The sequence below is a fragment of the Lissotriton vulgaris genome, chromosome 4_1 (assembly GCF_964263255.1).
Source record: "Lissotriton vulgaris chromosome 4_1, aLisVul1.2, whole genome shotgun sequence".
Taxonomy (NCBI): Eukaryota; Metazoa; Chordata; class Amphibia; order Caudata; family Salamandridae; genus Lissotriton; species Lissotriton vulgaris.
The window spans coordinates 1,591,848,539-1,591,870,008 of NC_141691.1; the positions used below are offsets into that span (position 1 = coordinate 1,591,848,539).

The 21,470-nt window shown below is 46.4% G+C and overlaps 1 protein-coding gene across 6 annotated transcripts in view; it reads left to right on the plus strand.

The window, feature by feature from the left end:
- The window catches only part of CSPP1 (centrosome and spindle pole associated protein 1), a 1,363,238-nt gene that overhangs the window by 490,317 nt on the left and 851,451 nt on the right, over positions 1–21,470 (plus strand). For all 6 annotated transcript variants that reach the window (XM_086965839.1, XM_086965840.1, XM_086965843.1 and 3 more), the window contains one exon: positions 5,754–5,850. In XM_086965839.1, the coding sequence (XP_086821965.1) occupies positions 5,754–5,850 (97 nt within the window). The remainder of the gene's footprint in view (positions 1–5,753; positions 5,851–21,470) is intronic.

Below are 21,470 nucleotides of genomic sequence, written 5' to 3' on the forward strand. Positions count from 1 at the left end.
GTGAAAGAGCAGCAGTTTTTAAAAGCACTTATTAAAAAAGCACAATGCCAAACTCTTGGAACACTTTACTTCTTCCTTATGTGTCCTATCCCATCATTTAGGTTCTTTGTTAGTGATATTGTTATAGTTGTTAAATACAAGTCCTGCCATCTTTAACGGAGCAATCCATTATAGAGATAGACAGTTTTTTAGTCAGCTGTGCTCCCCAACAATAGGAACTTTAGAATGTTGCTTTGTTGGCTAAAGTCAGCTTAGGTTTTGAGATGTTTTGTGACATTCACAGGGTGGCCACTTTAATGCTGGACAGTATGGATTTTCTTTTAAGTGAGCCACTGTTCTCTATATTGATCATAAAAGTTGTCTTTTGCCCTCCTGCATGTGGTGCTTCGGTCACAAGATTTCCTTTTGCCTCCTATTCCTAGTTATTGCATCACGCAAGATAAATTTGTAAATTTAGATCTTCTGGTACATAGCCTCACCCTCTATCCACTACAGAATATTAGTCTGCTGCACTAGTATTATCCCCTGTGTGAGACCATTGACTTATGCTCAACACTGCTTCCACAAGATCTAGTGTTACCCTGTGGACTGTAAATACTTGCTGTGGGGTGGTGGACTGCCATTTCTAAACCCAGTCACCAGTATACAGAGTATGAGACATTTTACAACAGAAGTTAGCAGAAATGTCTCATACGCTGTATACTGGTGACTGGTTAAGTGATACATCCCTGCTTTAGTCCAATTCAAATGGAATCCAGATATCATGGCATATTGTTCAATAGCTTTAACCATCTGCTGAAAAGTCAAAGGAATGGTATTAATGTAAAGTAACATGTTGTTGTGTAGAATAAACATGCACCTTAAACACCTGAGCTGTAAATGGCACTACCGAACTTATGCCTCTAATTTGTGAACTAAAGGAATGATCTATTTTTAGTAGACCATCTCGATTTCTGACTGGTAGGATAGATAATGGGCAAATTACTAGACAAAACTGTATCTTTTGACAGTAGAAAGGTTAATTGAGTCAATGCAAAACTTGAGTATGGATGTCAATGTTACATGTAATAAAGCACAGCCCAAGACTAGATGGATTTTAGCTGATATGCTAATGTATATGTTGACCAGAAGAGGGCTAAGTGAGAAACTCTCTAGGACAACCTGATAAGCCGCACTTGAAGACCCTGCATGCATGGAGCCAAGCAAAAGGGGCTAGTACCAGCTGCTGGTACTGATCTGATAAAATAAAATCAGATCTCGGACTTTGCCTCCGGTGGTGCATAAGAATTCTGTTGTCTGTGCTTTGGAAGGTCGTTGAGAGCTCTAAAACTTTCTCTGTCAGCATGCCACTAGTTTGGTCTGGCTAGACAGGGATCAACAGAAAAAGAGTTTTAAGAAGCACTACCGGTGAGGGGCTTTGACTCCTGCTGCACATTGATTCTCATAACCACACCATTAGATTGGGCAGAAGTTGTGTGTTTGTGCTGAAAGAGTTATTGTATTATACTTTATGCCTTTTTGGAAAGCTTGTGCACAATACAGTATGCCTTAATTGGTTATTGTGACATGCCAAAGATGCCATAGTCTGTAGCTCCGATCTGTAATATGAAAAGTTAAGACAAAGACAATAGGCCTGACTTTGTGATTGTAGATTGTTATTACACTCTTCTTAAGCCTGGATACAAGTATTTCTTCAACTGGAATTGTAGTAAGTTCCCTTTAGGGCCCACTGTGGTTCTCCCTTATTTTAGCCTAACTGCACGTTGTAGGCCACTTTGCTTTGCACAATAATAATAATAATAAGCACATTTATAAAGCGCATGGTTACATTCTGCCAGTGTGTCCCCTCACTACGGTTTCACTGCAAGAAATCCACCCGACCGCCTCTTTCCTAATTATACCGGTGGAAAAGGTAAGTCGTCAAATCTTTCCTAAAGAAGCTCTCACGATCCTCCATCCGGAGGTGCACAGGGAGTTTGTTCCAGTGCTGGGCAGCCAACAGGCTGAACGAATGTCCACGCATCCTGGCTCTTAGTCGCAGAAACGCACACCAAACCCCTCCCACATGATCTTAGTTGGCGAGTAGGAGCACAGCCACACATTATACGTTTTCTTTTGTGCTATGATATTATTTTAGAAATACATGTGTTTATGATTCAGTTTTTTTTCTTTCTTGGGATTCAGTCTGAACATTTGGAACAAAGTGAAACAACATGGTACCCTGTTTTGCTGTGATCGGTCAGCAACATACCCTAAAATGTAGATACAACATAGATGCTTTTTGTATAGTGAAAAGGGGTTCTTGAGGTGCAATGTTGGCGGCCATGCAAGCATTGCATAGGCTGCAGAGACCCATGGTTACCACGCATATAAAACAGACTTCATGACTTTGTCAAAAAGTTACCAATAACTATAATCAAATGTATATTTTATAAACTCATACATTGCAATATTTAATAAAGGGATTATCACAAAATATTTTCAATAAACCAGTTTTTTTTTAAAGTAAACATGTGTTTGAGTCTTGTTTGAACAATTTTCTCACCACAAAGTTTAGCCATAGTACCATATGTCCTGCACTCCAGCTGAGGAGCATACAGCTCTAGCTCGTTTTTTAAAAAGATATATATATATGTAGCTCTCCTGGGGTTAGGGAGTCAATGACCCAGGAGACCTATTGTGTTTTTTTTATGTTACTGGGGACTGCTGTGCTCCTAGCAGCCCTCCAGAACATTGCATAAAAATGCCTGGTGGTGCCCTTGGCCCTTCTACGTGCACCACCAAGATCCAAGAGTATTATTAGAATGCCCTTGCAGGGTATTAATGAGCACTCCTTGTACAGAGCAGTGATTAATACATTAGTGGCTTATGCCTCTCATTTATTATTCTTTATATATTTTTTGGGTGCCCACCCACAATATAGCCATAGTTGGTGGCCGCGGAGGGAGTTCCACGTGGGTGCCGTTGGGAGCAGACTCATTTCTTATAGTGGATCCCCAAGTGCCCACCTGGGGCCCCCGCAATGTAACATTTGTTGGAAGCTGAAGGAAGGCCACCGCAACTCCTGCTGCAACCATTGTGATGCTGGCGGGAACCAGCTTTTTTTTGCTGTACAGTGAGCGCTGTGATGTCCACCTGGGGCACCCTTAATGTAGCCTTCCTTACAACTGCTCCCCAGCCAGCAGCCATTGTGGTGTTGCATGTGCTGGCTTTTGTGGTTGTTGTTGTTGTTGTTGTACATAGGGTGCCTCAGTGCCAACCTGTCAAAAGACACACAAATGATGGACGGAATGAGGAAAAAATCAAACACTCACCCCTAGTCAAGAGATCTGGGTTAAATCAATCGTTCTTTTGCTCACCATACCACTCCAGTTTAGACCCAGCCCTACGCAAATCAGTCTTGACCAAGCTCCTCGTGGGAACAGTCCAGCCCAAACTGCCAAACCAGGTCCTTCCTGGACCAGAAACAAGCATCCTGGGACTGGGTTTCACATTATCACCCCTCATCAGCCAGGCTAGTTTGAATCCAGTGGCACAGCGAGACCGGTACCCACGTCGGGGCATACCCGGAGCACTTAGGGTAAGAAAGCAAAAGACACACAAATGATGGACGGAATGGGGAACAAATCAAACATTCAACCCCAGTAAAGTGATCAGAGTTAAATCCATTGTTCTTTTGCTCACTATGCCACCCCAGTTTAGACCCAGCCAAATGCAAATCAGCCATGAACCTGAGCCTCATGGGAACAGTCCAGCCCAAACTGCCAAGCCAGGTCCTCCTGGACCAGAAACAAGCATTCTTGGACCCGTGTCAGGGTATCCCCCCCCCTCATCAGCCATATCTCTCTGACTGGGGGTAAATTTTTATTTGTTCCGTGGGCTGTGTGGAGAAGTAGTCCTGTCACCAAAACCTTACCCTGGGTAACTGGGTTGTGCGTTGGTGGTTCCGGCTGCTGTCTGGTGGCAGCATGTTTAATACTTTGAGCTCCATCCAGGCGCACAAGAAATAACTTGACTCCTTGCGTGAGAGGCTGCAGCGCAGAGGGAAAGGATGTCTCATCCCAACTGGGCCTCAATGAGGAGGATAATTGTGACAGAGTGCACAGGGGATTAAAGGGGAGTAGGGGTCCAGGTAAATAAATAACTTGTGCTTCGGAAATTTACCGTATTTGTGTGTGAAGTTGTATAGCTATTCAATCCCTGGTGGCACAGCACATAGGTCAATATGCAGCATGGCTAAACACTTATAAAGTCCCAAACGCAAGACCTATGCTTTTTTACTTTTTGAAAGGACGGGGACTGAGTCCCCAAGACATCAAAATGGATGCTGCGACATCTGTACTGATGTTGTTACAGCACGTCTTATCTTGAGATGTCACCTTCACGGGTTCTTCACACGGTAAAATATGCATACATTTTGAACCTAATTCTTTCAAAAGATACTGAACGGATTTACACTAAATCACAAAAAACATGCTTTCTGAGCCTGGGTCAACTATCTGCAAAATTTGATGTTTTTAGGTCTGCAGTTTTGCGGTATTACTGTTCAATTTTCCTTAAAAACACGTTTTAGTGTCCCTACTTTTTCTCTGGCCCCCGCTTGACAGCTACCCCGAAACCTTTCAGGAAGGAGCTCGTGAACTCGTAAAAAATGTTTGGGGGGGAAAGTATCATGAAGATTTGTCAAACAGCACCAAATTGTAAACACACCCAAAAATGCGTTCCCTATGGAAAAGTGGTGCTAACTATAACTACCCAGTGGCGACCACTAGGGGATACTTATATATATATTCTAAATGTTTTTGAGGAGGAAAATCCCCAGCCACCCCCCCTTTTTTTAAATATATTTTTAAACCCCACTCCCTAACCCCAAAAACCTGTACTACCCCTTACACTTCCCCCTATATCTAAAAAGTAAATGTAATGAAACCTATGCTTCCTCTCCACAGGTTCAGCACAAGCTGCAATAGTGCAAACCTTCCTCACATGTGGGGTGTAAAACACTCTTGCCCACTTACACACACAACCTCACTTAGCTACACTCTAGGTCTCGTTCTCTCCGACCTGGTTTGGTACTAATTTTGGGCAGAGGCACAGGCATTAGTTTTGTGCTTGGAGAACTGCATCTTTATGGATAAAGAACAAGACGTACAGCAGTGCAAACTTCCCTCACAGACAAACCGCATGCAGCACAGCTCACAAACACAGCCTGTGCCTCGCCACACACACACACACACTTTATCCTTTTTTCCCTTGTTCTCCTACCTTCTTTCTACCTCAAAATTTGCATAGAGATCTTTGGCCTGTTTTGGGAATTACTGTATTGCTTGATATCACTGAGACTATTTACCTGGCAGGGATTTCACTTTTTAGTGTAATTAGTAACAGTGATATAAAACAGAACAACTCCCAAAATGCAGTTTTTCTTTAGTGAAAGCCTGAAATAGTGTAGTGTTCCTGTTCATGCTATAACTTACAAGCATGGTTTTAGTTTTTCTCTCATTATTCCACGTGAACACGACATGCCTCCCAGAAATCTGTCCCTAGGCTACCTTTGTGTGATTATGTATATTACTTTTTGCAGTTCTTTGTTGTTTCCTTGTGACCTGTTTTGATGTACGGTTCCCAAACCGAGGCTATTTGCTGTACACAAAGAAGTAAATACTAGTACATTTAAAGGGCGGTTCAATTTGATGTATGCATGCAAAGTTCATAATGTCTTATTCGGCATGCTTCTTCTACCCATGCTTTAGGAGGACAAGACAGAGGACCAGCTCAACAGAGGAAAAAAGAGCAGTACAGGCAAGAGTTGATGGAACAAATAGCAGAGCAACAGAGGAACAAGAAAAGGTAATGTGACACTGCATCTTATAGTGATGATAGCTTTAATGTATTGAAAGGAGGCCATTACAAAGCAAAACCCGCAGCAGTTTGAGCTGATTTGGAGGAAAATTTTGCAGCAGAACTAAAAGAAACCAAAAAATAAATATATATATTTTTAATATAGTGAAAAGGGACTCAGTAAAATGTTGTTCTATTTAGGGTTGAGCCTTTAATAGAATGCGCTAGCGCCTGCGTTTCGCTTGCGAAACATTTTCAACAAAAAGTGCTTGAGGACCGCCATGTTGCGTATAATTTGTTGGCTTGTGTGGCACTCTTCTTTACAGCCTCATAACTGGTCACTGCAGGCCTAATATCATTTCTGTTGAAGCAGGGACTAGGTACTGATTGATTCAATGTAATCAGTGCCCATCTCCAGCTCCCGACATGATTGAGGTGCTGTTTTGTTCCTTTTAACTTCTAGTGCCCTGCAAACAGAAGGTGTGTGACTGGCAAGAACGTGCTCATCAGCAGGACAAACAAAATTGCTACATTCTATTTTCAATAGTTAACTTTCTTTTATTTTGCCAGTTTTTCTTTTCTTACTGTGTGCTTGTTTTGTTTTTTGCTTGTGAGCGCTGTTCTCAAAATGTGGATTTTTTGTTCTATATTGCAAAGTGACATTTTTTTTTCTTATGTGTAATTTTCAAAATGATGCCGTGCACTACACACAAATCCCCCCACTTCCATCCAATCCGCCCTACTCCAATGCATGCCTACGCAATCCTAGCCACTCCCGAATAATCCAGTCCACCCAACTCACCCCAATCCACTTAAATCCATCACACTCCAGTCCTCTCAACCTACAGCACTCCAATCTGCCCCACATAAAGCCAAACAATCCGCCCTACTCCAAAACAATCTGCCCCCCTCCAATCCTAAACAATCTGCCCCACTCCATTTCAAAACAATCTGCCCCACTCCAACCCAAAACAGTCTGCCCCACTCAATCCAAACCAATCTGCCACTCTACAATCCAAAACAATCTAATGCAATCCCCAAAAATCTGCTCCACTCCAATCTTCCCCACTCCCATCCAAAACGAACTGTCCCACTTCCAGCCAAAATAATCTGCCCCATGCCAATCCGCCTCAATCCAATCCAGCCCACTGCAGTCCAATCTAATCCACCCCTCTACCTACTCCAACCCACCCCACCCTATTCCACCCCACGTCACGCTACTGTACGCCACTGCACTCTGCAACACCCTCTATCACTAAACCAATGAATTTTACTCCCCTCAACTCCACGACACTCTGCTCCCCTTACTCCACTCTGTGGCACTGTACTCCAGCAAATCCACTCTTAGACAATCTACTCCCCTCTAGGGCACTCTACTCCCCCACTTCACTCTATAAACTCCACTTAACTAACTTTTAGCCATGCTGAACAGCAGCCGCACTGGTGTACAACATGACAAAAATACATTGCCAAAGCCAATAGCTCTTGTATATGCGAGACATATTGGCTTTGCCAATGCTTGTTTAAACTTAGCTTTAATATACTCCATCTATCCTGTTCATCGAGTGAAGTCTCTTTGGGGACGCGGAGGGCCTTTTTTCTTAAAGCATAAGCAATCAAAGATGGCTGCAGTAGATAGGCGTGCTTCCACGGCTGCCACAAATGCTATGAAAGAGGTCTGCTGCAGATTTACATACCTTCACAGGTTATCTGGGAGGTAAAATAGCATTGGTAGAACCAATAACTTTCGCAAGCGTGACCTTTTGACTTTGCCAATGTTAGGCCAAAAAAATACATTGCTGCTAAAATGTGGGAGTATTGCCTGTAATTTAAAAAATACTTTTATAAATAAAGTAATCATTCCATGTAATGTAAATAGTTGTTTCCTAGCTCGAAATGTGTATTCAAATCAGTTATAGAAACTCTTTTTCAATTTTCGTGCAAAAAACAGGAAAGCATGATTGTTATTGGTGCGAAGAAAAGATACTATTGGTTTTAAATTACTCTGACCTGAAAACTCAGTTAAAACAAGCAAGACAGACTAAAAAGTCAAAAGCAAAAGAGAGCGGGTAGTAAAAATTATTGGTAAAGTATTGATCCATCAACCCTCACATTGATGTCCACTTCTTTTTCGGCAGATGTAGATATGAAATCCTGAAATCATATATATATATATAACCACAATTCCCCCTTTGCAGGGCGAAAAAACGGGACGAACTCGCGTGCTAAGACTATTTTACTCTTTTTATTTATTTTTTAAGCCTTCAGATAGAATCTTTGCAAACAAAAACAAACACTGATCTACGCGTTTCGGGAGAGCTTCTCCCTTGCTCCCTAGCTTCTCCCTTGCTCACGATCGTGAGCAAGGGAGAAGCTCTCCCGAAACGCGTAGATCAGTGTTTGTTTTTGTCTGCAAAGATTCTATCTGAAGGCTTAAAAAATAAATAAAAAGAGTAAAATAGTCTTAGCACGCGAGTTCGTCCCGTTTTTTCGCCCTGCAAAGGGGGAATTGTGGTTACATTGGAAGCGGCGTGGTACTGCCGCAGGGATTTCGAACCGGATATCGAGAGCGCTGCAATTCCCGGGCGCAAGGAGAACAGAGGGAAGGAATATATATATATATATATATATATATATATATATATATATATATATATATATATATATATATATATATATATATTGTATGTGTTTGTATATATGTGTGTGTATGCATATTCAAAAACAAAGGTTACAAGGACATTCTAGTTAGGTTGACATTTTACCTACACAAAACCATAGAAATCAGCAGCTATTGTTATTCTTGTAGTTATTCTTGTAGTTATTCTTGTAGTTATTCTTGTAGTTATTCTTGTAGTTATTCTTGTAGTTATTCTTGTAGTTATTCTTGTAGTTATTTTTGTAGTTATTCTTGTAGTTATTCATGTAGTTACACTTCTGTTAAAAAATGATAACCTGTTGCCTAAAGTAACTTAACTTCACGTGTTAGTTTCTTCAGATAAGTCTGTAACTGCTTTATTTCTATCGCTTTGTATGGGTAACACGTCAACCTATCCCTGTAGCCTTTGTTTTATTTCTGTGAATTTCTATGCATTTTTTAAACTAAAGTAATATATAGGCCGTGCACAGTGGGGTAGGCCTGTGAGCAGGTTCTGCAGCCTTAGTGGGTGAGTTTTTTTTTCCTAATAAGCTTCGGATCCGCGGGTACCCCAGGATCCTCGATTCGTGCCCCAAACAATTTTTGGGCATTTTCGTGCCCATGAGTCCATGTGTCCTGTCAGGTCAGGATACCTGTATCCGAACCCCTAATGTGTTTTGACATTTTATTTTTCCCTTCTCCGGACCACAACTTTACTTTCGGGTTGTGGCCTGCCTTACTTTTCCCATGGATCCACGTCCCTAAATATCCCAAACTACTGAATGGATTTACGCCAAGTTACAATAAAGTGGCTTTCTGGACGTAGATCTAACTTTGCGCCAGATTTGGTGTAATTCTGTTCAGCAGTTCGGGCTGTAGCCCTGTCTAAAAATGACAAATTACCCATAGACCTTCCGTGCGGCAAAAGCGAATCACCCGGAAACTTTCCAGACAGCAGCTGAACTAATTTGCGTACTAGTTTTGAAAGTTTCATGAAGATTCAGCAATCTGAGCCAAAATTGTTAGCAAACCAAAAAATGCTTTATCTATGGGAAAAGTTGCTCCTCACTATAGCGGGCTTTGGCCAGTAATCTACATCTATATTTATATCTATATATAGATATATATAATTTCCATATCCATCCTACTGGCAGTCACCGGCAGGTACTTCTAGTTAGGACCTAGTTTCCCTAGGAAAAGCGTTTTTCGTTTTGCTAACATTTGCGCCATTTCACAATCTTTCACAACATTTTCAAAACTAGTTTGCCACTCACTTCAGCTAGTATCTGAAAACTTTTGGGTTGATTCGTCAAGCTTGGCTGAGGAAAAGGGAGGGTTGTCAAACAGGTTTTCCTCTTGCAATTTCCATTAGGGATTTTAGACCGGACTACAGGCGAACCGCTAAACAGAATTACACCAAATTTGGCAGAGAGGTAGCTCTTGGCCCATAAGGAGCCCTTTTTGTAATTTGGTTCAAATCCCTTCAGTAGTCTTGGAGTTATTTAAGAAGAAAGAAAATGTGTAGATCTAGGGACGTGAATCGAAATTTGCCTAGCTTACGTAACGGTAAGTTTCAATTCTATTAAGGACACGGAGGCGAGGATTATGCTTATCTTCCTTCGCTTTATTAACATAAAGACTCCACAGCAGCTTAGGAAAAGATATAATAAGAACAAAAAAATGCTTTAAACATAAAGCATTGACGTAATGTTCAATAAATCAAACAACAACTCCCAAGAGTCTCTTTGCATAACAATAGTCCATAGTCCTTCCACTCTGTCCATCATCACTATATAACCGGACTTCTCATCATCTTCCTCCTCTTTCTTCGCGCAGATCACGCTTGAGCCTCATTGGTCCTGTTTAGCACCGTCGTTGCCTGTCGAAAAAGGAACAGTATCAGCGAGGTGGTCCAGGAATGCGACAACAAGGCGAGGAGCATTCAGTGAATAATACAGTACTGACAATGTAAAGGAAAACGCTTTACTTACTGCCATACGGGTGGGTAGAGACACCACTGTAGCCTGGGTGGGATAATCCTCGCCTCCGTGTCCTTAATAGAATTGAAACTTACCGTTACGTAAGCTAGGCAAATTTCGATTCTATGTCAGGACCGGAGGCTTCAGATTATGCTAGTTTAAAGCTTACTTACCACCAACTGGGCCAAATCCACCACCGGCTTAAAATAAAACCTCTTGAAGGTGGAATCCGAGGACCAATCCGCCGCTCGCATTAGGTCCCCCAGACGAGCACCCACCGAGAATGCCTTAGAGGCCATGGCCCCCCTGGCGGAGTGTGCTCCAAAGAGAGAAGTATTGATGCCCGCTTCTTGCATGACCCACCGCACCCACCGAGCAATAGTGGGGGAGGAGACAGCTTTGTGTGGCTTCCGCAGGGCAATCAACAACTGACGCTCGCCCGGAGGGCGCAGATCCAAGGTCAGGTCCTCATATGCTTTGAGGCATTGCACGACACACAACTTAGAAGTGTCAAGAAAAGCTGGATATGAAATAGAACGCGACGACGTTTTCGTGCGTCGGCCTACCGTAAAAGTAACCCCATCCGGGGAAAAGATGCGTGCAGAGACATCCAGCGCGCGCACATCAGAGACGCGCCTACAAGAAACCAAACATAACAACATGGCTAACTTCGCCGACAGCTCTTTAAGAGACAGATAGGAATTGGCCGGCCACGACAGGAACAAATTCAGAACCAAATTGACGTCCCAAAGGACGGAGTACCTGGGTTCCGGAGGCAGCGCGAGGCGGATAGCTCGCAGAAGCCGGCACACAAAAGGATGTTCCCCTACTGGATGGCCATCGATGTTGTCATGGCCAGCCGAAATCGCCGATCGAATAGCATTGATCGTCCTATACGCTAGGCCCTTGTCGGCCAAATGCGCCAGGAAGTTCAGCACGGGAACGAGGCCCGCGACCAAGGGATCCGGATCCCTTCGTAAACACCAACGCATCCACTTAAGCCAAGCGGATCTGTAACGCTTCGTCGTACTATCGGCCCATGCTTTGGAGAGCAAGTGCTCAGCCGACCCCGAAAGGCCCGGGAGCGACCAGCGTCTCCTGAGAGCCTCCACGCCACGAGGCGGAGAGAGTTCTGCATGACGAGGGGATGCGGTTCCTGATCCGGATTTGTCAGGAGCAGAGGAAACAGGGGGAGTAGGATTGGAAAATCCCAAGAAAGTTCCAGAAGAACCGGAAACCATACTTGCGACCTCCAGAGCGGCGTAACCAACACCAGCTCCGCACCCTGGCGGCGTATTTGAGCCGTTCGTGGCCTCCGCTAGAGGGTCCGGCCTCCAGCTGTAGAACCGCGGCAGCTGGTGGTCGAGACGGGACGCAAAGAGGTCCACCGAGAAGGGACCCCAGAGGGAGTGTAGCCACCGGAAGACCTCCGGATCCAGTTTCCACTGGCTGGCGTCCCTGAGATATCGGGAGTGCCAATCCGCTACCTGATTGCACTGGCCTGGCAGATACTCCGCCGTCACCGCAATGTGACGGGACAGGCAATAATCCCAGAAGTCCTTCGCCAAGTCTGCCAAGGCGCGGGACGGAGGACCTCCTAGATGGTTCACGTAACGGACCGCCGAAATATTGTCCATCCGTAACAGGACACAAGCTTTGACCGAATCTTTGGTCCAACAACGAACCGCCAAGGAGCCCGCAAGGAGCTCCAAACAATTGATATGCAATTGTTGTTCTTCTGAAGACCAGGCGCCGCCGGTGGAAAAATCCCCGCACCGGGCGCCCCAGCCGGACCTGCTGGCGTCGGACTCTATGATCAGGTCCGGAGCCGAACCGAAGATCGCCCGACCATTCCATGCCTCCATGTGAGACAGCCACCATGACATTTCCTCCTTCACTTCGTCCGTGAGGGGAACCCACTGGTCGTAACCCATCCCACGGCGTAGATGCTGCGCCTTCAGGCGCTGGAGAGCCCTGTAGTGCAGCGGGCCTGGGAAAATCGCCTGGATGGAGGACGAGAGAAGACCCACCACCTTGGCGATATGTCGCACGGACGTGCGATCTCTCGCGATCGTCTGCCGAAGCAGGTGTCGTATCTTTGCGACCTTCCGACCCGGCAGGCTCAAGACCGCCTGCACCGAGTCCACCACAAAACCTAAAAAGGTGATCTGCTGAGTGGGAACCAAAACCGACTTGGAGCCGTTGATCACGAACCTCAGTCTCTGAAGCAGGCCGACAGCTTGACGCAGCTGGCCCGCCAGCACCTCTGGGCACTGCCCCATGAGGAGGATATTGTCCAAGTACACTAGCATACGGACCCCTTGACTTCTGAGAAACTCCACTACCGGGTGGAGGACTTTCGTGAAGCACCACGGGGCCGAAGAAAGACCGAACGGCAGAGCGGTGAATTCGAACACCCTGTCGTCCCACAGGAATTGTAGGAAGCGACGATGAGGGGGGTGGATGGGGACGACCAAGTAGGCGTCCTTGAGATCCAGTCTCACCATCCAATCCCGAGGGAGGAGCACGTCTCGAAGGAGGTGGATACCCTCCATCTTGAAGTGACGGTAGACCAACCACCCATTGAACTCTTTGAGGTTGATCACAGGTCTTTTTTCCCCCATCCGTCTTGTCCACTAAAAAGACGTTGCTGAGGAACCCATGTGGGTGGCGCGTTGATAGACGGATGGCTCCCTTGCGCAGCAAGTCCGAGATCTCCCCGTCTATCAACCGCGCGTCGGACTCTGAAAAAACCATCGGGCGCGGGGGCCTCGCTTGAGTGGGCTGGTCGTAAAATTCTATATGGAAACCTCGTACAGTTTGCAAAACCCAAGCGTCGGCAGTGAGCAATTCCCACTCCTCGTAAAAGCTTGCCAGCCGCCCCCCAATTGGAACTTGATCCAAACAAAGTACACTTACCGGGGGCATTTCCTTGACCGGAGTTCTTCTTGAACCCTCTGCCACCGAAGCGCTGTCCTCTGGTGGGGTAGAAGTTGGTATAGTTGGCAGAGGTCTGGTATTGACCTCTTCCGGAGCCTTGTCCTCTGCTGTTGGTCTGCTGACCACGGCCGATCGCGCGGCCCCTACCGCGACCGGCCCCTCCAGAGAAACGCTGGTGGAACACCCTCTTGATGCTAGACTGGGCCTTATCCAGCGACGTGAACGTATTCACAAACTTGCCCAGCTCCCTGATGAAGGGCTCGCCGAAGAGGCCACCTTGGGCCACAGCACCCGCCTCCGACGAGGCCAGGTCCCCCAACTTCGGGTCCAGCTTGATTAGGAGCGAACGCCGCCTCTCAGTTGACAGGGCACAGTTGGCGTTGCCCAAGAACACAATCACCCTCTGGGCCCAATTCGAGAGCACCTCCGGTGAAATGGCGGTGCCATTCACTCTAGCCTCCTCCGCCATGTCGAGGATCTTCGTGGCGGGCCCGACCGCGTCTAACAATTTGTCCTGGCAGGCCCGCCAGGACCGGTCAATTCCCTTCCTGGGGTCCTTCATAAACTTCGCCAGGAAGGTGGCCATCTTGGGGTCCAATTCTGGGGTCATGGCCACTTTCCCTTCCAAAGTTGGCCGAGGGCACTCCCCACGTAGGCAACCCCTCGCTTCCTTTTCCAGGGGCTTGCGCAGCCTGCCCGCGACAAATTTCGCCACCGTTTCCCCCGGTGCCCAGGCTGCGGACCGGGGGTGGACTATCTCGTCCAGGTCCAACATGCCCGACTCATCCCGGGGCATCTCCTTGGCAGAGGGCGCCGGAAGCCAAGATCGGGTCGACTCCCCGTCGTCATCCGTGTCCGGAGAGTCGTAGATCGGGGAGGCGGGGACCGTAGACACGTCCCCTGAAGCACTAGGATCCACCAAGGGTGTAGGGGGCACCGCCGTCGCCTTAGCCAGGAAGGCGTCACGAAGACGCTCAAAAGCGCCCGTCCACCCCTTGGGCCTCCGACGACGGCCCCTCCTTACAAGGCCTCTTCGGGGCGGATGGCAACCCGCCGGATGTCCCCGGGAGCTCGGGGGACGGAGGCACATGCGCCGCTGCCAGCTTCGCGCACTCTTCCACGATGCGGGCGGAAAGGCGGTCTTCCATGGGGCCTACCACCTCCATCACGCAGCGGTAGATGGAATTGTCCACCGCCTGGTAGAACTCGTCGTCCTGCAGATAGGGGCAGGGTTCCTCCTCGTACTCCCCTTCCATCTCGGAACCAAGGGCAAATGTGGGGCACCCAAGTGGGCGGCAACCGCGAAAGTTCTCGAATGTGGGCAGGCCAAGCGGCTGCGATCACGTTTTGGGCCAACTGACGTGGCAGGTGGGCTGCACCAACCCCCAAGCGCGCAGACCCTCCTCGCCGGGACCGGGTCTTCGTACCCCTCAAGCGCGCTAGGCCACACTTGGATAAAGAGGTGCATAAGGGACACCCGAAGGTGATTCACGCGGTCCGAGCCGCCATACAGACCCCAACGGGGCGTCAAGAGTAGGAAAACACAGACCCGGGGCACCAGGTGTCAGAGGGGTACGCGAGGGCTGGCTCCTGCGCAAGCAGACTCCACGGCGCGGCTCCAGGCACTGCGGAGGCGCGTCGAAGGGTCGGCGAGACGACAGGCCGCCCCCTGGCGGTCTATGTACACACCGCACACAAGTGGGAAATAAAGTCGCGTAGGAACGAAGAACGTTCCCGCAAATGGGGACTCTGTAAGGGAATAAACCATGCAATGAGTCCCCCCAACGATCGTACACAATACAATCAATCACAGTGAAAAAGAGAAAATATAGGAAAGCACTTATCTGGCTGCGGGAGCAGCGAAGAAAGAGGATGAAGATGATGAGAAGTCCGGTTATATAGTGATGATGGACAGAGTGGAAGGACTATGGACTATTGTTATGCAAAGAGACTCTTGGGAGTTGTTGTTTGATTTATTGAACATTACGTCAATGCTTTATGTTTAAAGCATTTTTTTGTTCTTATTATATCTTTTCCTAAGCTGCTGTGGAGTCTTTATGTTAATAAAGCGAAGGAAGATAAGCATAATCTGAAGCCTCCGGTCCTGACATAGAATCCACTGCGGATCTAACAGATTGCAAGCAGGGATCTGATTGGCTGCCAACACTTCAACCAGGAAGTATTGGCAGCCATCTTGGGACTTGGACTTGTCTGAGTCCCAAGAAAAAAGGCAACAAAAAAAACCTCGTACGTCGGCAGGGTAGGAATACCCTGACCCCCTAACCTGGTGGTGGTGGTCCCACAGGCACCTTGTTCCCCTCCGAGTGGACAAGGTCTCAGGGGGTTTGTTTTTTATTATAATGGGGGCACGCATGGCCCCCTCCACAGGCTGATTTCAGCCCTTGGTACTGCCCTGCCCTCTTCCTGGACCTGGCCGAATCAATCAAGCGGAAGCGCATGGCCCCCCTTAGACCTTTTATGACCCCGTAGACCCCCACCTCCCTGGGCCCAGGTTGAATGCTAAAGGAGGGGTGTAGTTGACTACTAGGACCACCACCTCCACGGGGCCAGGCAGAGTACTAAGCAGGGGAGAGGGGCTGCGTGGCCCCACCTCACCTTTTCCAGGGCCACGCCGTGCACTTTAAACGGCGGGGCAGTGCAGCCCCCGTCCTGGAGACATTAATGACCCTGAGGACCATCCCCCTAAACCTGGCCAGGCTCTTGCTATGTCCCATGGTGCCCACCCTCGGGACATCGCATTTTCCCTGCCCACACAGGTTTCGGGATGGAAAACCACTGTTTGCACTACTTGGCAGGAGCAATTGAAAGAGCTGCCATCAAGCGAGAGCAAACAGTAAGACCGCTACCAGCGGGACGAGAGCAGGAAGAATGCACCCGCCCACTGGGAGCAGACATTGCTCGCTTACTCAGGAGCAGCATTGGTTGCTCGTCCCTCCATGTGTGAGCAATCCCGGCTTCCAATGGAGGCGGGGAGGCGGCAGGGACCGCAGGGGCATTGGGGCTCACCCCACCATCCTGGAACAAGACGCTCAACAACCGAAAATTCACTTTGGTCTAGCAGTGAAGAGCTGGAGGTTGACAGACAACCAACAGCAAATGCGGTCTGCCACAGGGAGATTAAGTGATTTGTCTAAGTTTACAGTGTACTTGTCAAAAGTAACTGGTGTTAATGTAAAGTGTTCCAACACCTTCGAGTGGCATTGGTGCTGTATAAAACTGAACAAAAAAAGTAACTGGTGCTAATGTACAGCACTCCAGTTCCTTTATGTGGTTTTGGTGCTATATAAAAATGCACAAAACAAAAGTGAAAAGCATAGTCTGGGGAGGTGGGGATCTGTACAATGGAGTTCAGCAGGGCAAGCAGCAACAGTTGGGAGGTTGAAGGGCAACCAACAGCAATTTTATTCTGCCACAGGGAGATTACGTGATTTGCCCATAATCGCAAAATGTAGAACTGAGGCAGAGGCTAGGGATACTATGTAGAGGATGTGACGAAAGGGCCATAGCTGCCGATATGGAGCTGTGGACCGGGTTCGAGTTTCGGTGTAGGCTTAACATCCTTGATTCTGGTCAAATCACTTAATCTCCCTGTGCCTACAAAGTGAATTTGTCTTGTGTAAAGGAACTGCTGCTAATGTAAAGCGCTCCAATACCTTCAGTTGGTGTTGTCTTTATATAAAACTGCACGAAAAAAGCAGAAAGAATCCGTGTTAGGCTGGTTTACAGTAGTGAACATGAGTAAATACATCGCATCGGCAACCACGTTCAAAGGACTACTTTTGCCATAGACACTGAGAGGCAGGCAGACATTGATGACATTAAGACTCAGTCTGGCTCCTTTGCAGAAAATTCAAGTTAAGTAACAATAGAACACGGAAACACTTCACCGGACAATTCAGAAAAAGTAAGAAAGTGTCCTGATGAGAGAAATTTTAAAAATTATAAAATGAGAAGCAAGTGGAAGGAGACGGGGCTGGTAAAAGCGCAAGCACTGTAAAGAGTGCTGTGAAGAGAGAAAGAAAAGAGTAGGTCTTTAAATGGTTGTGAAACCAGAATCAGTAGATGTACTTGGGACATGCTCTGAGAGGAAGGCTAAACACAATAAGAGGCATGCCCCTGCATGCCAGGGACAAATGATGAAAAAGAATATGAGACAGATGAGGGAGCGAGCAAATGGGTAGCCTGTGGTTGGGCTAATGCCCACAGATTAAACCAAAATTTCTCTTCAAGGCATTGCATGTGCTGTCTAGCTGAGACCTAAAATCGATATGAAATCCTTGACTGTGGCGGGTGGGTTCTTTCTTGTCTTACCCTGGTGAGTCTTCCCACCTTTTCGCCGACTGATGGACACCTTATCAAAAGCACCCTCCCCTCCATTTCCAGCCGAATTTGGTGACTTGTTTTTATTGCAGATGAATAAGAAGAATCGCCACCAAACAAAGAAGCACTTACTTCATGTAGTTAAGATGAAGTACCTTTGTTTGTTGGAGATTTACCTCTTTGTAGTCTCTTCATCATCTCTATATTAGGATTTATGTTATCACAGATTTGTGGAAGAAGTCGCTCGAGGAACAATTGCATTACTGAAATTAAATGCATGCAAGGTCACTGGAGACATTTCCTTGTCATCCATTATGTAGCTGTAGTGTAGAATAGGGACTAGCCATTAACCCAATGAGGTAAGTAACCAGCAGAGAGTTCTGCCATTTGGTAGACATTTTTTGCAAAACTGTGGACTCCTGTTGGGTAAACGGGCAGGTGAGGTTCTGTTCTTGCGCAGTCATTCACACAGCTACTGACACACCCATACAGCCACTCTCACATCCACTCTCACATCCACTCACACACCCACAAAACCACTCCCACTCACAAGCCACTCACACACCCACAGAACTGTTGGAATGGGTAAATATGATGTTGATGAATACTGTGATATATGCAGGCCCGACAATGGCAATACAAATAAATGCAATGTCAACACGTGCGATCACCTAAGCCTGCACAACTGTGCTGTACCCACTGTAACAATATCAATGTACCCCATAATCCATGTACGAATGACAGTGTTGTTACCAGTAAAAGCTAAGTCAATGTACGTCATGGTCTAGGAATACATAACAATGTTAATGCCAGTAAAAACAATACCAATGCACGCTATGACAACTGTACACAAACTATTGAAAATGTTGATGAAAATTACACCTGTGACTGCCATATTATTTTTAGGAGGTCCAGTGAACTTGCACCCTTGCTGTCTGATTTACCCAAGTTGACCTACCTCTCAAACCCTAATCAGAGATACGTGGTCAGACAGGCCCTGCGACCTACACCTATCGAATAACAGGCCCCAGGTGGAGTCTTTCTGAACCCAAAGACCAAGGCACGCCCAGGAGAGTACCTTGATCTATTACACAGATAGAATCACCACAAACAGGTCTGCAGCAATTGACCCCAATAAAACCAGTTTGGCCAAAGGCTTGCGTTCCCAAAAATAACACAAAGGTCGATACAACATATGGATAGACCCACTCACCCAATCAGGACACTGCATGCACACAACACGTAGTGATCACGCTTTCCTCATGTCGAACATCTGGACACATACACACTGGCCCACACTAGCTCTCCGCAAGGTCGAGAACCATCTGTGTCCGTATCAGATGCCCAAACTTGTTAATTTACTACTGAGATGCTTTTCAAGAATGCAGAAATTGGTTTATTGTACCTCACAAGATGTGTATAAAATTAACCAAAGCTTGTACACTGAGAGACTCTCCTCAGACGCATTCTGTTGACTCTTCCGGCCGCTGCTTTTAATTAAACCAACTTGTTCCTGTTTTGCAAAACGCCTCTTGTCTTTTTATTTCTTTAAGGTAATTCATATCCGAGCAACAGAACCATACCTTTACTCACACAGACCCATACAGTCACTCACACATCCATTCACATACCCACAAAACCACACACTCACTCATAGACCTATACATCCACTCACATACCCACAATACCACTCCCACACCCACATAATCACTCCCACACTCACATAATCACTCCCACACTCACATAATCACTCCCACACCCACATAATCACTCCCACACATCGACCCATACAGCCACTCATGCACCCACTCACTGAACCATGCAGGTACTCGCAAACCCACTCACATACCCACTTACAGACTCATACAACCACTCACACACCCACTCATGGGCCCACAAAATATTCACCCCCAAAACTACTCACACACCCACTGATACACCCATACTGACACTTACTCACCCATACAGACACTAATACACCCATACAGCCACTCACAAACCCACTCACACAGCTACACACATACACACATACCCACCCACACCCTCATACATCCACTCACACCCACTCATGGACCCACAAAACCTCTCACACAACCCTCAAAACTACTCACACACTTAGAACTACATACACCCATATAGCCATTCACACACCCGCTCAGGGACCCATACAGCCACTCACACACCCAGTCACAGGGACGTTATAGTGAGGCAGAACCAATGCAAAATATAAGAATACATTACACTACAAAAAGAGGGCAGGAAAGACATCACAATAAATCCCACGACTGAACTACAGACCACCTGAAAATAGGATAGGACCCAATCATTCTGTTTGTACATTGATATTGCCCACCTCACATAATCTCGTAACCCCACCATTAGCCCATGACATCTAAGTGCAAAGATGTTTTGTATCCATCTATCCTCCGCTCAGTACTTCCACATTTTAAAATGTTTCTGGTGGCTGTCGCGTGACCAGTAGATTGAACATTCCAGTCCCATACAGTGATCCATGCCCTTGACTCAGTGTCCACAGGAGGGGCCTCCGTAGCCTTCTAAGCCTTCGCAATATCCCTCTGTGACAATGAGGCCCAGCCGAAGAAGTGCCCTCTGAAAACGAGTTCCCCTAAACCAACTGCGATATGCAGAAGATTGAGTTTAGGGCCTCGGGTAATATCCCAACCAAGCACCCTCTCGAACCGTCCGAGCACACTACCCCAGAAATGGGCCAAACCTGGGCAGTGCCATAATGTGTGTGGTAGATCTCCCCACAGTTTCCTGTAGAGATTAGGCCTATGCGGTGGAGCCTGGCCCTGGTGAGATACAATCTATGAAGTATCTTGAGTTGGATTAATCGAAGCTGGGCGGTTATCACCACCTTTCTTTGGGCTTCCACCGCCTCCCTCTAATCATCATACAGGTTCGGCACATTATACACTAACATTTTGTATGTTTCCCACAATTTATGCTCTTTGAGGTTTTGTGAGATGAATTTTCGCCTTCATTGGGGAAAACTCAAAAAAAGGACCTGATGATAATTCTAACCTCGGGAAGCCTCACAGGATTGTGGGTGCGTGCCAAGCTTCCTCTTGGTTTCAGACTTGAAAATCTAATTTACATAAATGAATGTGTCGTGCAGCATTGTTTGGCATGTCTTCTATTGGGGAACTCCCTCTACTGACAAAGTCTTATTCTAAAAGAGAAAATGTTCTAGGTGGTAAAATCCGCAATGAATTCACTTATCAGGTACTGGGGGAAAGTAAAGAAAAAATGATTTGAATGTCAGTGTCTAAGTTTGTTTATAAGTTAGTTCTCTTAAAAAAATCAGAGTGATGTCTGTTCACTGACCTCTTGTGATTGGAACTGCATAATGAGAATTAAGCAATAATGATCTGGATCAAACATATTATAATATTTCTCTATAAAAAAGGTTCCTATCAAACTTCCCCAACCCACGGTTATCCAATTATTTAGGCTGCCTGATTAATCCAACTGCGGCTGGTATTCTCCTTATTTAAATCCAGAAAGTGGTGCTGTGTTCCTTCAGTGTTAACTAAAACAAATGGCCAGCAAGGGGACAATTTACAACAATATACTATAATTTAATATTTATGTTTTTAGAGATCTATAAAGCCCTGATTAAAATTCACAGGAATCAATCCAATTTCTGATATTGCTTACTAATGTAGACAATAGAACTATAATGATGAATCAGATGTACTAGCAGTGTA